This window comes from Syngnathoides biaculeatus, chromosome 18 (genome assembly GCF_019802595.1).
Source record: "Syngnathoides biaculeatus isolate LvHL_M chromosome 18, ASM1980259v1, whole genome shotgun sequence".
Lineage (NCBI taxonomy): Eukaryota > Metazoa > Chordata > Actinopteri > Syngnathiformes > Syngnathidae > Syngnathoides > Syngnathoides biaculeatus.
Genome location: NC_084657.1, coordinates 8670693 through 8683937, shown reverse-complemented (window position 1 = coordinate 8683937; position 13245 = coordinate 8670693). Strand labels below are relative to the sequence as shown.

At 48.5% G+C, this 13245-nt stretch overlaps 1 protein-coding gene and 1 long non-coding RNA gene across 2 annotated transcripts; both read right to left on the bottom strand.

Annotated features, from left to right (window-relative positions):
- Window positions 1-1180: 1180 nt before the first annotated feature.
- Window positions 1181-2542, bottom strand: LOC133492098 (uncharacterized). Its single transcript, XR_009792554.1, has 3 exons — window positions 2125-2542; window positions 1743-2050; window positions 1181-1608 (listed from the first exon to the last, which is right to left on the bottom strand). It is a non-coding gene; the product is annotated as an uncharacterized LOC133492098 (long non-coding RNA).
- A 3982-nt stretch (window positions 2543-6524) lies between these two features.
- si:dkey-5g14.1 (lysosomal proton-coupled steroid conjugate and bile acid symporter SLC46A3) lies at window positions 6525-13078 on the bottom strand. The gene is made up of 6 exons (XM_061803317.1): window positions 12854-13078; window positions 11027-11254; window positions 9243-10110; window positions 8581-8664; window positions 8354-8510; window positions 6525-7002 (listed from the first exon to the last, which is right to left on the bottom strand). The coding sequence occupies exons 2-6, from the start codon at window positions 11225-11227 to the stop codon at window positions 6921-6923; spliced, it is 1392 nt and encodes a 463-aa protein (XP_061659301.1). The 5' UTR covers window positions 11228-11254; window positions 12854-13078; the 3' UTR covers window positions 6525-6920.
- Between the last annotated feature and the right edge of the window lie 167 nt (window positions 13079-13245).

The window sequence follows — 13245 nt, the reverse complement described above, 5'->3', positions numbered from 1 at the left end:
AGTCTGACTTTGCCGGGCCGCTGGCAACGTTGCGCTTCCTGCGGGCGGTTTCCTGCAGGCTGGCGGCACTTTTCATCGTGGGACGGCACGCAGGCTTTGTGGAAAGTCCACGGGAGCAGGAAAACGCCGGGTTGTTGCTCTTGATTTCATCCTTGATATCCTGGAAAGGAGAAATTCACTGCTGTGCATGAACAGCGTATCCAATAGGTCATGTAATATGTACCCTATTTCGACAATGTGATACTAAATCCTCTCTCATTTAATCGTGTTTTGAGAAGATTTTCGGCAACAATGACGAATTTTCAGGTGCGCTGCCATTTTCGCGAGTCACATGATGTACGCGGGCGTATGTGACGTGTACCGTGTCGTTCCAAACGCTGGATTACGTGGCCCGGCGCTGATTTCTCGGATTTATCCTCATCTGATGAAGAAATAGCACGTCGGTTACAGATTCTAACCTGTGGCAGAAATTAATGTCAAATATTCGGATGGTTCTTCAGGCGTAATGACGCGGAGTCTGACTACTCGAAGGCCTACGCGCGGCACAAGTGCGTAAACAAAGGCCCCCGGGAGCTCCAGGCCCGCAGCCGCAGATGGTTCTTCGGACGAGCGAACTCCGGTGGCGGCCGCGAGCCGAGGTTCCAGGCGGCGGAGGCCGTTAGCCCCGGACGCCGAAGCTCGGCTAGAGGCCTCCACCACCACCGAAACTCGGCTAAAGGCCTCCGCCGCCTGTAAGCTCGGCTCGCGGCCTGCTCGTCAGACTCCGCATCATTCTCGTCCTTTGTTTGCACACTTATAGTAGTAGTCAGACTCGGCGTCATTCCGCCTGAAGAACCATCCGAATATTCAACATGAATTCCAGCTACGGGTTCGAATCTGTACAGAAGTATTCCTCCGTCTTCCCGATCAACCGATACTGCTATTTCTTCATCAGATGAGGATAAATCCGAGACATCAGCGCCGGGCATAACGGTGTCCCACGTAATCCAGCGTTTGGAACACCACGGTACACGTCACATCCGCCCACGTAAGTCATGTGACTCGCGAAAATGGGAGCGCCCCTGAAAAGTCGTCATTGTCGATAAAAATCTTCTCAAAACTCTATTAAATGAGAAAGGATTTAGCATCAGATTGTCGAAATCGGGCACATATTACATGATCTATTGGATACGCTGTTCATGCAGAGCGCTGGATTTCCCCTTTAAGATGATTTCTCCCGAGCTGTTTGAGATGCGGATCAAAACAAACAGAATGTTGCTCACATTAATATGTGAGGTCAATAAAAGCATAACAGAGCAGAATAACACAATACAATGAAAGTGGCCGACGAGGTTTCTGCAGGTGTCTTATCAAGGAAGGATTTTGCAAGAAAACAGGAAACGCAACCATCGTCCGTCCGAGCGGGAGGCGGAGGAATTCTTCTGGACCGCCTCCGGGTCAAAAAGCTGCTCGGGGTCGTCACGTAAACGTCGGCGAGATCGTCGTCGCCGTCCGTCTTGTTGTCAGGAGTTTTTGGTCCTGAAGGGTGAAGGGTCGGCAGTCCAGGATACCCACACGTGAGCCAGTGTGTGCGTGTGTCTTTTGAAATATGGACACACACAATAGGTGCTGAAAAATTAACAATATTTTGGTGTCACCTATAAAGTTATGGAAGCCGGTCGAAATCAAAGATGTCGTTATTTGGACCCGCAGCGACATATTTTGACACACAGATTAAAAAAAAGCAAAAGGATTCAACGTACGTGCTGGCGAGTCCGAGCCGACGGGAAGCGGGCCCCCGGCGGAGAACTTCCTGTATAGGCCCATCCGACGGCCACCTCGCACGATCTCCGCCACGGGAGCTTCCTCGCTGCGTGCCTGCGTACCAGCGTGCCTGCGTGCGCGTCCGCCCTCCCGCCTGCTTCCTGGCCCCCGCAAGCAAGGCATCGTGGGAAAGTGGCACCTCGCCTCACGTCCCCGCATTTAGAAGCCAGACGTGACTTTGCGGCGCACGCGCTCGAAACGGCGCCGCCAGGCCGCATTTCCAACCGACGGCAGATTAATGACAGGCCTGCGTGTGTGTGTAAAAATATTACTTTACTTATATGATATCCATACGCAGTCGTGCATAGTATAGACGCGCACCAAACTTCCTGTTTCCTGGTCTGGACTTCCTGCTTCTGGGTTTTTTTCTTTTTTGGGGGTCTGAACTTCGCTTGTTGGTTTTCAACTTTCTTCAGCTCGTCGTTTCTGGGCGTCGACTTCCTGGATCCTGGATCCGACATTTTAAGCTGTTGGGGGTCTTCGGGGGGGGATCGAGGGCAGGACGGGGTGGGCGGCGGTCACGTCGCGTGTATCTTTTCCCGATTAGCGTCCCTCTAAAAATTGTTTTGTGTTAAGTAGCAGGAAATGCGCTCACAGGTTTCAGGTTGTACGGCAATCCCACGTCATGCGCAATCTTTCAGTTGATTGTTTTCATCTACGTCTGATATGACAAAATTATGATGTAGCGCCGAGAGTTTCTCAATGACACAAACGAGCTCATTTAGTCTGCGAGGACTGCCGCCGGTCTCGGGCTTTTTCGTTGTTTATGGCCACAGCGTGCGACTTGAGCATAAATCACATAAAATCCTTTTTCTTCTGCGAATGGTCCTCTTTTACGGCGCAGATGTCTCGCCGCCGCAGCCAAGGCAGAAGCTGCGGAATGTTTGAATGGCTGCCGGACGGACGTGGCGGGATTGTCCACTTTTGCTTTTTTTTGTTCGGGAGGAGAATTCTTCAGACAACCACACGCGAACCGAAGCCCTCCACATTCTCGCTTTTAAATCGGATGACAAGATTGTTTTCAGAGGTTTACCGCGCGTGCGTATGGCTTGTCAAGCACATACCGGAGCAGCAGGTGGCGCCGTAACTCTGAACCGCTGTCGGATCGCCAATCGGAAGCCCAAAGACACTGAGACCTTTATTGAACTCTGGTCCTGTAGAGCAGTGATTATTGAGCCGAGTCACGTATCTTACTTCTCACGGCGCATCGGTTGGGAATCGCCGCCGTCGAGGGCAATAGAGCGTCACAAATAGCACGAAAAGTCACAAATATGTACGGACTGCAGTTCAAAAAAAGGGAAAGGCACACTGTGGGGTTGAACTCCGCTCCAGCAGGGGGCGGTGATGTGTATCAGAAAGTGATTCTAAACCCAGCAGGGCTTGATTACATTTCTTTGCATTTTATATTTTATATTTTAATACAGCACATTTATATTTCATACAGTACTAAAATTCTTGAAATTTGGAGCTTGTTGCTGGACTAGAAATCTGGTTTTGTCATGGGCGCTTATGTTCATTACAAGTATTTTACAACTGAGACACAGACTTTTTCTTCCATCCTTTCTTTCCATCCATCCCTCCATCCATCCACCCATCCATTTTTTTAGCCGCTTAGCCTCACAAGGGTCGCGGAAGTGCTTGACCGTAACCCAGCTGTCAACGGGCAGGAAGCGGGGTACACCGTGAACTGGTTGCCGGCCAATTGCAGGGCACACGGAAAGCCCAGACGGGCACGGGGACAAGGCGGGATTGGGATTGAACCCGGGTCCTCAGAACTGTGAGGCCAACACTTTCCAGTTGCTACACCGTGCCGCCCATTTCTTTCTAATGTGTTTTATATTAATGCAGAGCAAAAAGAAAAATCACATCTTGCTCTAGCAGTCCTGAAGAGGGCGGTAATGTGCATTACAAAGCGGTTCTGAACCAAGTGAATGAATCTGTATCCCTTTCTGATGCTGCTGTAGTTGACCTCCAGTTCTCTAGGGGGCAGTAATGTACTTCATAACTTTGTATATACCGAGTCAGTTAATTGGCCACTTTGATCCAAATCTGCACCAGAGTTTTGTGCTTTCTTTGATGTTCAGTCCTTCCCATTTCCATTTTATTCGCTAATACTGAGCAGGGATTCATTCTTTTATTTGACGTGGATCAAATATGCTAAATGAAAATTTTAGTTCCACTTTACTCTTGTTGTACTCCGGACCTGTAGGTGTCCCCTTTAAGTAGGTTCTCAACTTTGTGAAAGAGACTTTTTTTGGGGGCACTTTTTTTCTGATAAATAACTACGGAACAAACTGTTTCTGATCATAAGATAAAATGCTTGAATAGTGAAAAAACCCAAAAAACTGGTTCTCATGTCCTGGCAGAGGTCACCACCTCTGGGGTACGGCGACAAGAGCCGACCCACGAGCATGTGATGGCGAGGTTAAGTCCGCGATGAGACCCTCACCGAAGCTCATCTGGCTCCTCTCGATGCGGAGGAGCAACGGCTCGACTCCGAGCGAGGTTCTCACCCGTTCGGCCGCTTGTATCAGGGATTTTGTTTTTTTTCGGTCACGTCCCAGATCTCGTGATCAGAGCCGAAGGGAGGAACGTAGATCCACCGGTAAATTGATTATGCGATTGCATCTGGTATGATGAAATCTATGGTAATTTCACTGGTGTTGCATTTTCAGCCACATGTTCGGATGTTTGCGTGTCTTCGTTTGAACTCTGAACCCCTGCGAGCGTTCATATGAATTCAATTCCGCTCCGGTGGGCCGCGTGACGGTTTTGCCTCCGCCGAGCGCGGAACTTCCCACAACTGCTGCCTTGCCGAGAGGCGGTCGAGGCGACCTTCACGCGCACATTCTGCAGAGCAGGTGTGTCGCATTTTTGTTTTTATAGCGACAGGGAAACATTCCGGTGCTCGGACAGCGCCGGTGCCGTCTTGACAGAAAAACGTTGTTATGTCCCGGAAGATGAAAGCCGAAGTGCTGCTGAACAGCTTACGGGCCGGAAATTTGGGAGTTCGCCGATCAAACACCCGTAAAATGAATCCCAGCGCCCCAAACCCCTCAGCCCGGAATCTGAACTGGTGCGGATCGACGACGCGGCTGTTGAGACTGGGTTTTGGTCTGCCGCCGTCTTTGACATCATCTGCGTTTCCCATCAGCCCCGCCGCCCACGTGCATGGAAAAGCGAGGTCACGTCTGCGCGAAAGCTAGCCGGGTCGCTTCAAGATGTCGCCGCCGCAGCAGCGGTGGCGAGCGGTCGCTGTGGAGAAGACTGGAACGCGAACGTGAAGATCAATCAGATGTTCTGGGTCCAGACCCAAAATTGTTCGATACGGCACTCGCTAGCTACTGATGCTACATACCGGCTGTGTTAGTTCTTAACGGCCGAGTTAATTGGGCAATGTCATGATTTTTGTTGTTATAATTTTTTTTTTCAATAAAACAGTTATCGGAATTTCTTCTGGCAAATATCGGAATCAGCGCAGCCCTACAAAAATCCGGATCGGGCAGGTGCTGCTCTGAAGCCCACAGAAGGCGAAAGTACTCACGCTCGATACCAAAGCGGAAGTGCCGATACTTTCGTATAACAGCAAACAATGTGGAAAATGTACAAGTCCTGATGCTGTACTTCAAAACCGTCACGTGAGATCCATCCTGATAAATATTGAAACGTTTGAAGATGATCGCTGAGACGATTGTCGTCATCAACTGTGGCGCCGTAGCGTTGAACTATGTGTGTGTTGGCGCTGAAGCCCAGTCCAGGAAACATCCTGGCACCGGGACGACTTTTCCAGGTGTCTGGAAGTCCTCGGTGCCAAAGGAACTGGGCTTCTGCTTTTCCATCTGGACGCTTTGCAAATACTTAAGAGCATCCGCAAGAGTAAAAACCACAGATGGACTTGGTTCCTACTACTGGTTTCTTGACTTGGATTTTGTCAGATTCAGATGTGGCTCCTGATTTGGTTCTTTTCGTTCCAGACTTTGTTTTAAGTGGTTCTTGAGAGTTTGTAGCCCGCTGATTCTTTTCTGGCTCTTGACATGGGACTTGACTGTTTTGGGCTGAATCTGGACTTGGTTCTTATTGTTTGGAACAGAAATTTTCCATTGGTATGTTTTGTTTTTTTTACTTTAAAAATATACATATATTTATATATACGGCTGTAATAAAGAAAACCTCATCGATGGGCTCTTGTGCTACGGTGGGTAAACCGTATTGTCACGAAATACTTCCAAAAAAAAAAATAGGATAATGGTCGGGAGGATGGTGACGCAGCTGGACAGTATTGGCCTTACAGTTCTGAGGACCGGGGTTCAAATCCCAACCCCGCCTCTGTGGTGCTTGCATGTTCTTGCATTGATTGGACACTAAATTGCCCCGCGGTGCCTCCATGTGCCCTGCGATTGGCTGGCGACCAAATCGCCCCCTGCCCGATGAGAGCTGGGATTGGCTCGGTTGCTTCCGCTGCCCTTCTGAGGATAAGGGGCTCAGAAAATGGATAGATTTGACAGGGGGCTTTCCAATTAAGTTTACAGTATTTCAAACCTGGGGGAGGTTTTTGACTAACAGATTCAATTTTATGCAAAGATTTTGAAGTATTTACAGTATTGTTCAATTTTGTGTGTTCCGATCAGTGTACTGGAGCGCATCCCCCGCCTTTGTCGACTCGAGAGAGTCCTCTAGCGGTGGCTTGGAGAAATGACACCTACACACATTTGATTTTTGATTTTAAAAACAATCAAGCACCAATCCAACAAACACACTGCATGGAACTTGACACAGTATTATTATTATTATTTGTTTTGACATACGATTACATTTTCATTGAAAATGATTCGTATTTGTCAATTCTCGTTCGAGTTTCCCAGAGGGAGCGAACGGTGTAGCATTTATTGCCTTTCGACGGGGGTTCCAACGGCACAAGCGCTGGAGGATGACAACCTGTTGGGTCTTTTTTTGTAAAACGGGGATCCGTCACCTACTTTGGGTTTGGGTTTTGCTCAAGTGACAATTCCAGACGAGAGGTTCAAAGAACCAACAAAGAGGAGATTTGTCGGTTTGTTTGTTTTTCAGTTTAGGAGCAGGTTGCGGTCGTCGCAGTCTTCAGGCGCATCCTTGTCGGCTCAAGGACGTTCCTCGGACTCCCCGACCAGCACCGCAGCCTCGTCCTCGGCGGCCACGTCGGCTCCCAACGCGCACACCACGCTAGAAAGATGAAACATTTTAAGGCCGAAGTTGGCTTTTCTGACAAAACTGCGAGAACGCCGGCGACTGATACGAACACGTCGCGACAGCAAAGATTGGACGTGTCCCAAAGTTTGCGTGAGTTTGGGTTTCAAGTGACTGTTTTGAGTCTGTGTTCAGCTTTCACATTTGGGTGAGGTTTCAACTTACGCAAAAGCACGTCTGAGTTTTGGTTTCGAATGAGAATTTCAGCTTAACGACAGGGTTGCAGTTTAGACTTTTGGTTCCAAATCACGGGTTCAAGTCGGAGTTTTGGTTACCAAGTAGAGTTTCAAGTCTGGGTTGGGATTTTAAATTAGAGTTTCAAGATAGGGTTTGGTATTCAAGTCTGGTTTCAGGTCCCATCCTTGATTTGATCCCCAGAGAATGCGTCAAACACTCAAGTGTGCGTGACTCCACTTAAGTCATCACACCACTACTGCAGTACCACTTGAGTACTGCTTCTGTGTGGACTCAACGCAACAAAGCACACAAAAGGAGCACACCGTGGACCGACGCACCTTGTGTGTTAACAAGGGTTACTAAAGTGCGCATTTCCACAGAACAATTGCTTGCTCGGGATGTATTATGTTACGGGATGACGTCTGGGAGACTTCTCCGGACGACATGGCGACCAGTCGGCCATCTGGATCGGCCATCAGGTCGGCAAGTAGTCTGTGTAGCCAGCGGGACTCGGGGTCTTTGCCCGTTCGCTGCCAGCCTTTTTAGAGCATTTGGACTTTGACTGATTTTTCAAGACAGGCTGGGCCAGACCCCAAGACTCCGCCGATGGCAGTAAATGGTTGGATTCCAGCTGCCGAACAGAAACCTCCACGGCTGGCAATGAGTTAAGAAGCGCAACAAACCCCTTCCGTTCACACAGTCCCTCAAACTCAACTTTTTCTCGGGTCGCTGTTCTGTGTTAAAGGTACCAATGTGGAATGGTAGATAAAGTCAAGCGGTGATTTTTTTCTCCTTCCGCGGTAGAATGAAAACCGTCATGGAAGCACCTTTCACTGTCCTGTGCGAAAGGCGCCGATACTGAATTGAGGTGTGAAGTTGACCTTTTCCCACCCCCTGCCGAAGCTTCTGTAAAAGGTATTGGGAAAGGAAGAACTGATTAAAGTCGAGCCCTGACGCTTCGATCCGGAGGCGACGGGGCGGCTGCGTGAAAGGTGCCGGCGGAAAGCCAGAACTTAAGACTCACTTGACTTTAGTTGTGTGGAAAGCGGTTTTACACGAATGATAATCTCCTGTTTTGGTCGGAGCTCAAACCACCCCATGCACCACTTTTGCATCAACTGCGTAAAAGTTTACCGTCTTACTCACTTACCCCAGAAGCATGGTCGGTATCACACAAAGTCCGGCAGATACCAGGAAGACAAAACCGGGGTACCAGGCCACCGTGGCGGCATACAAGGTGTTGAAGACGGCCGCCGACACGTTGGCTGTCAGAACCTCCGCGAAGGAGAGCAAGGCGAACAAAGCACCTGCGCAGAAAGAGGAAACGCTCGCAAACGTTTCGAGGTGAACAAGTGAGGGAGCCTCGCAAACGCTCACCCTGCTCGGACTTGCGGATGATTTTGGACATCATGGATCGCAGCACCGAGAAGGGCATGATGGACAGGAGCATGGGAAGCCGCGCTAGGAACACAGAAAAAAAACAAGACGGCATCAACAACCCTTCATCTGGCGACACCTGGTTCGGTGATGTGCGTGCACTCATGGCCAACAGCGTGGCGCTCCAAAACACCCTCGCTAGCGGAACATCTAAAGGGAAGAGGCCTACAGGAGCTAGCTAGCTAGCTAGCTAGCTAACATCACGTCAATATTACCCCAGAAAAAAAATGGATGCAAATGAAGGCACTCAAGTTCTCGGGTCAGGGGTGACTCATGCCTAAGCGGGCCTGCATTGCTTGGTACCATTTTTGACACGCCAAAAGATTCTGGAAAAATGAAATGTGAAAAAACACGTTCATGCTACATCTCCACTTTTGAGGATGGCAAAGTTCCCGGTCTTTGCACATTTTCAGCCTTCATCTTTGAGCGCGTATGGTGTGTTTAGAATCTCTCTTATCTCCAATTTTGGAGATTCTGAATTATCTGAATTATGAGCTGACTTGGAGCCAGTCACAAGAGGGGAGTCGTGCCAAATCACCTCGATGAAGCTAGCATGTTTTAGGGCATGTGGGAGGAAACCAAAAGACGTGCTAATATCTCACCTAGAAATATCATCAAAGTGGTTTTGGAAAAGGCCACCATAGTCATGCCGGTGGCCAAAGACAGGATGCCGATCAACACCACGAGCAGCTGCGGGGCGCCGCAGTACGTGAAAGCGGCCACGCCGGCGAAGCTGAAGAGGAAGATGGTGGTGGACAGCGCCGCACCGTAGCCGATGAGAATTTCGGTCCAGCACAGCGGCTCGTTCAGCTCGTAGAGCACCAACAAGGAGAAGCTGCCCACGTAGGTGAAGGAGAAGCTTGTGAAGATGAAGACCAGGAGGACCAGCAGCATTCGCTGCTTGGGTCCGGCCCGGGTGAACATCCAGTAGACGGTGGAGAACATTTGCCGCACGGCCGAACCCTCGTCTGGGTCGGCGTCCGGCCGTGTCACCGTCTCTTCCAGGATGAAGACAGCGTATAGCAGGACCAGGACCTGGCACACGGCCGAGGTCAGGAAGGGCCCGTCGAAGCCGGCCGCCCTCAGGAAGTAGCCCGTGCACAGCGAGGCCGCGCCCGACAGCAGCCCGATCATCATGTCCAGCCCGGCGATGCGCAGCGTCATCCGCTGGCCGCCGGCGCCGCTGAGGTCGGCTACGTACGCGAAGCAGCTGCCCAGGAAGGTGCCCAGGCCCCCGAAGAGGGCGGACAGGAACGTGGCCCCGACCAGTAGGTAGACGTTCAGATGGAAGTAGGAGACGGCCAGCAGGGACAGCGTGTACAGCAGCGTGCCCACAAGTGGCAGGACGATGGCCACCTTGCGCCCCGCCCGGTCGCTGTACGCCACCAACAGGAGGGTGACCAGCAAGGAGGGCACCGCCGACAGGACCTGAGAGTACAGCGAGAACAGGGACACCTGCTCCTGGACCTCCTGGAGACGCAAGAACACGCCAGAACGTCAAAGCCTGCCCATTACGCATTTTGTACCAAGTTTCGCGCGACTGTGAGATTCTGACATGCGCTAGTCACACTTTGACTTCCGACTTTATGATCTTCCCCTGCGTGTCCGTCAATATCAACGAAAAGCAGAAGTGACAAATTTGCGTCGTGAAAAATAAACTTCCGGCCACCTGACGCAGCGACTAACTTTAGCATTGTGGCGCAGACTTACAAAAACAGCAATTCAGGTGCAGTTTTGGCAAACGAATTCCTTTGTATCGCCGCAAAAGGTGCAGCAACCGTGGAAAATAAAAAAGATGGCGTGTCCATTGAGAGCATTATCGTTAAAGGGCTCAATCGACAGGCGTGATCAATACGCCAATCAACTTCAGATATCCAGCAATCGTGCCAAGGCCTAATCGTTTTTACATTTTTTTCTCCCCCAGACACAGATACAACACTCACAGCTCCTCTTTCGATGTGTGCGCACCTCGGCCACTAGGGGGCAGAATAGTGCACATTATTGGATATACAGGAAGATGGGCAGTCCTCAGTAAATAGCAAAAATATTGGTTATTCTTTGCAGAGGACAAAGAATGCCTGTGAGTATCGTTATATTGTCCATCTACATGTCTTGATGGACCACTTGTGTCCAAGTATTTGTTAAGGGGTTGCAACACCGCAAAATATCGACGCTATTCGTTAGCTCGTCTCTGGCGTTTTGCATTGTGTGCGTCGGGTAAAGTCGTACTGTCAGATTACAAATACACATTTAATTTTAGTGTAAACATACTGGGAATGGCAAGAATACTTAATACCCTTTTTAAAGGTGTACGAACCCAGCTAAAACATACAAGTTAAAAAGCAATTTAGAGTGTCCGATTCATATTTATATGTGATGGACTGGCCTGCAAGTAGAAGGTGCGGTTGTCGTGGTCGCTGGCGTTGGCGCGGGCACATGTGGACGTGTTGTCGGAGACGGGGTACGTGCTGTTGGTCAGCTGCTGCCACAGCCGCCGGTACACGTACTGCTGCACCAACGGGTACGTGAGGTACGTGGAGAACGCGTACAGCGCCACCACTGGCTCCACCAGGTAAAGACCCTTCATCTTCAGGCACTTTCAGTAGTCGTAGTCCTGCAAATAAAAAGCAAGAATGTGGCATCCGTCCATTTTCTGAGCTGCTCAACCTCACGGGTGTCACGGGAGTGAGGAGCCAATCCCGGCTATCATCGGGCAGGAGGCGGGGTACACCCTGGACCGGTCGCAGGGCACGTGGAGAGAAACAACCAGTCGCATTCACAATCACACTGACGGGGCAATTTAGAGTGTCAGGGGGGCCAGGATTTGAACCCTGGTCCTCAGAACTGTGAGGCGGACGCTTTACAGCTGCCGTAAACAGAATCATCATCATCGTCATCATCATAACAGGATTCAGAAATGAGCAAGCAGAACTTTCTAGAGTTATGTAAAAACTGACGACAGCATTCTCTTTCATTTGTGGTTGATGCTGAATGGGGACGCTTCATTTATGAATTTTGCTCGGGACATTATTATAGTGCACCTTGATATATAGATAATATTAATAAATATTTTATATATTTTTTGGGTATATGACGGTTAATAATGACTTGGGCAATTATGCTATTAGGCATACAAAATGACATTATTTAAGCTAGTTACATTTTTCCCCCCTTCTGAGATTTGCTTTGTTTCTGCTGAGCACAAACCCTAACCCAAAAAAATGCATCAACCTACACGGAAATAATAGAATTTTTTTTTTTTTAATTCTCTGTGGATAATGTGATAAAGCGCGCTTCCTCTTTCTCTCCTTTTGTCAAATCGTATGCCTCTATGCATGTGCATGGTTTATGGAACATGGAAAAAAGTAATCATCAATTTGAAGATTGTGGCAAATTTGTTGAAATAGAGACGCAAAAAAAGCGAACAATTGACGATAATTAGTGATTCTAACTGCCGTGACAAACACGCACCCACAAAAGTAGGAGATTGAGTAAAAATACAGGTTTCTGCAAATAAAAAAACAAAAAAAATGTGAACAGGTAAATTTGCTAAATGCCAAACCAAGAAAACGAGAGGGTCCACTAGATTTCATGTAAAAAAAAAATATGAGATGTATTTTTTTCTTCCATTCAAATTTTGTGTTTTCCTATGTCTTCAATTCCATGTTATTAAAACAAAATAACCAAAAATCTTGAAAATAGTCAAAACAGTTCAACGATTTCAAATAAAATGCATTGTTAAAGCGGATGGCTCGGCCGGTGCACACAGTGTGTTTCTTGATGCCACAACGCAAAATATTTTCTATTGCACTGGGCTCTTTTTTTTATTATTTGTCAGATGCTAAACTATGTTAAAATGGTTCATGTTAATGTTATTTGATACTGGATGTATCAGTGTTTTGTTTTTTTTAGATCAGATAACAACCCAATAATGACTACGCAACATGCCCTGTGCTTGCAATTTTAATACTGAAACAAGAATAATATAATATAATAATAATAATAATAGAATAAAATTAGCAGTGAGTGCCGGTTCCTCCAAGCCAAATGACGTGACAACGAACGAACGAATGTTGTTTGGACTTCTCGGAGAGCGACTGTGGCGACGAACCTCCCCGGTTGCGCGCATCAGCAAAAAGGTCCACGTACCTCTCAAGACACGCACTTTTAAAAAGACATATTTTGTGCGCTGCATAGAAGAATCGCCTCTTACCCTTTTAAGTTGGCGTCCGATCATTTTTTTCCGCTCTGTCGTAACCAGCATACGAAAACCGGTCGTGTCTCCTATCGTTGTCAAAGTCGCCTCTTGTTGTGAAACAGATAAACTCCGCCCTCTTCCAAATCCGATTGGACAAGCTGCCTCCACTGCCTTTGTCTATGTAGACTGTCGATTATTTAAAAAAAAAACGAGTCAAACGACATTTTTTTTCGCGCCCGCGAGTTTATCATATTAAAATATGTATCAATGCGCCATTATTTAATTCCAAATTTAAGAGCGCGTATCACATTTCGAGCTGTGTTGTTAACCCCGCCTATCTCCAAATCCTATTGGACGGCCTGTTCCCAAAACCCACTTCCGCTGGCTGACTGCTGTGGTTTGTCAAA

Excerpts from the sequence above, each read along its gene's own strand:
- si:dkey-5g14.1 (XM_061803317.1), bottom strand. The coding sequence starts at position 11,227 with ATGAAGGGTCTTTACCTGGTGGAGCCAGTGGTGGCGCTGTACGCGTTC. Across the intron at positions 8,665-9,242 it reads CACTTTGATGATATTTCTAG|CGCGGCTTCCCATGCTCCTG; the intron begins GTGAGATATTAG and ends CTGTGTTCCTAG. Across the intron at positions 7,003-8,353 it reads ATACCGACCATGCTTCTGGG|CGTGGTGTGCGCGTTGGGAG; the intron begins GTAAGTGAGTAA and ends TCATCTTTCTAG.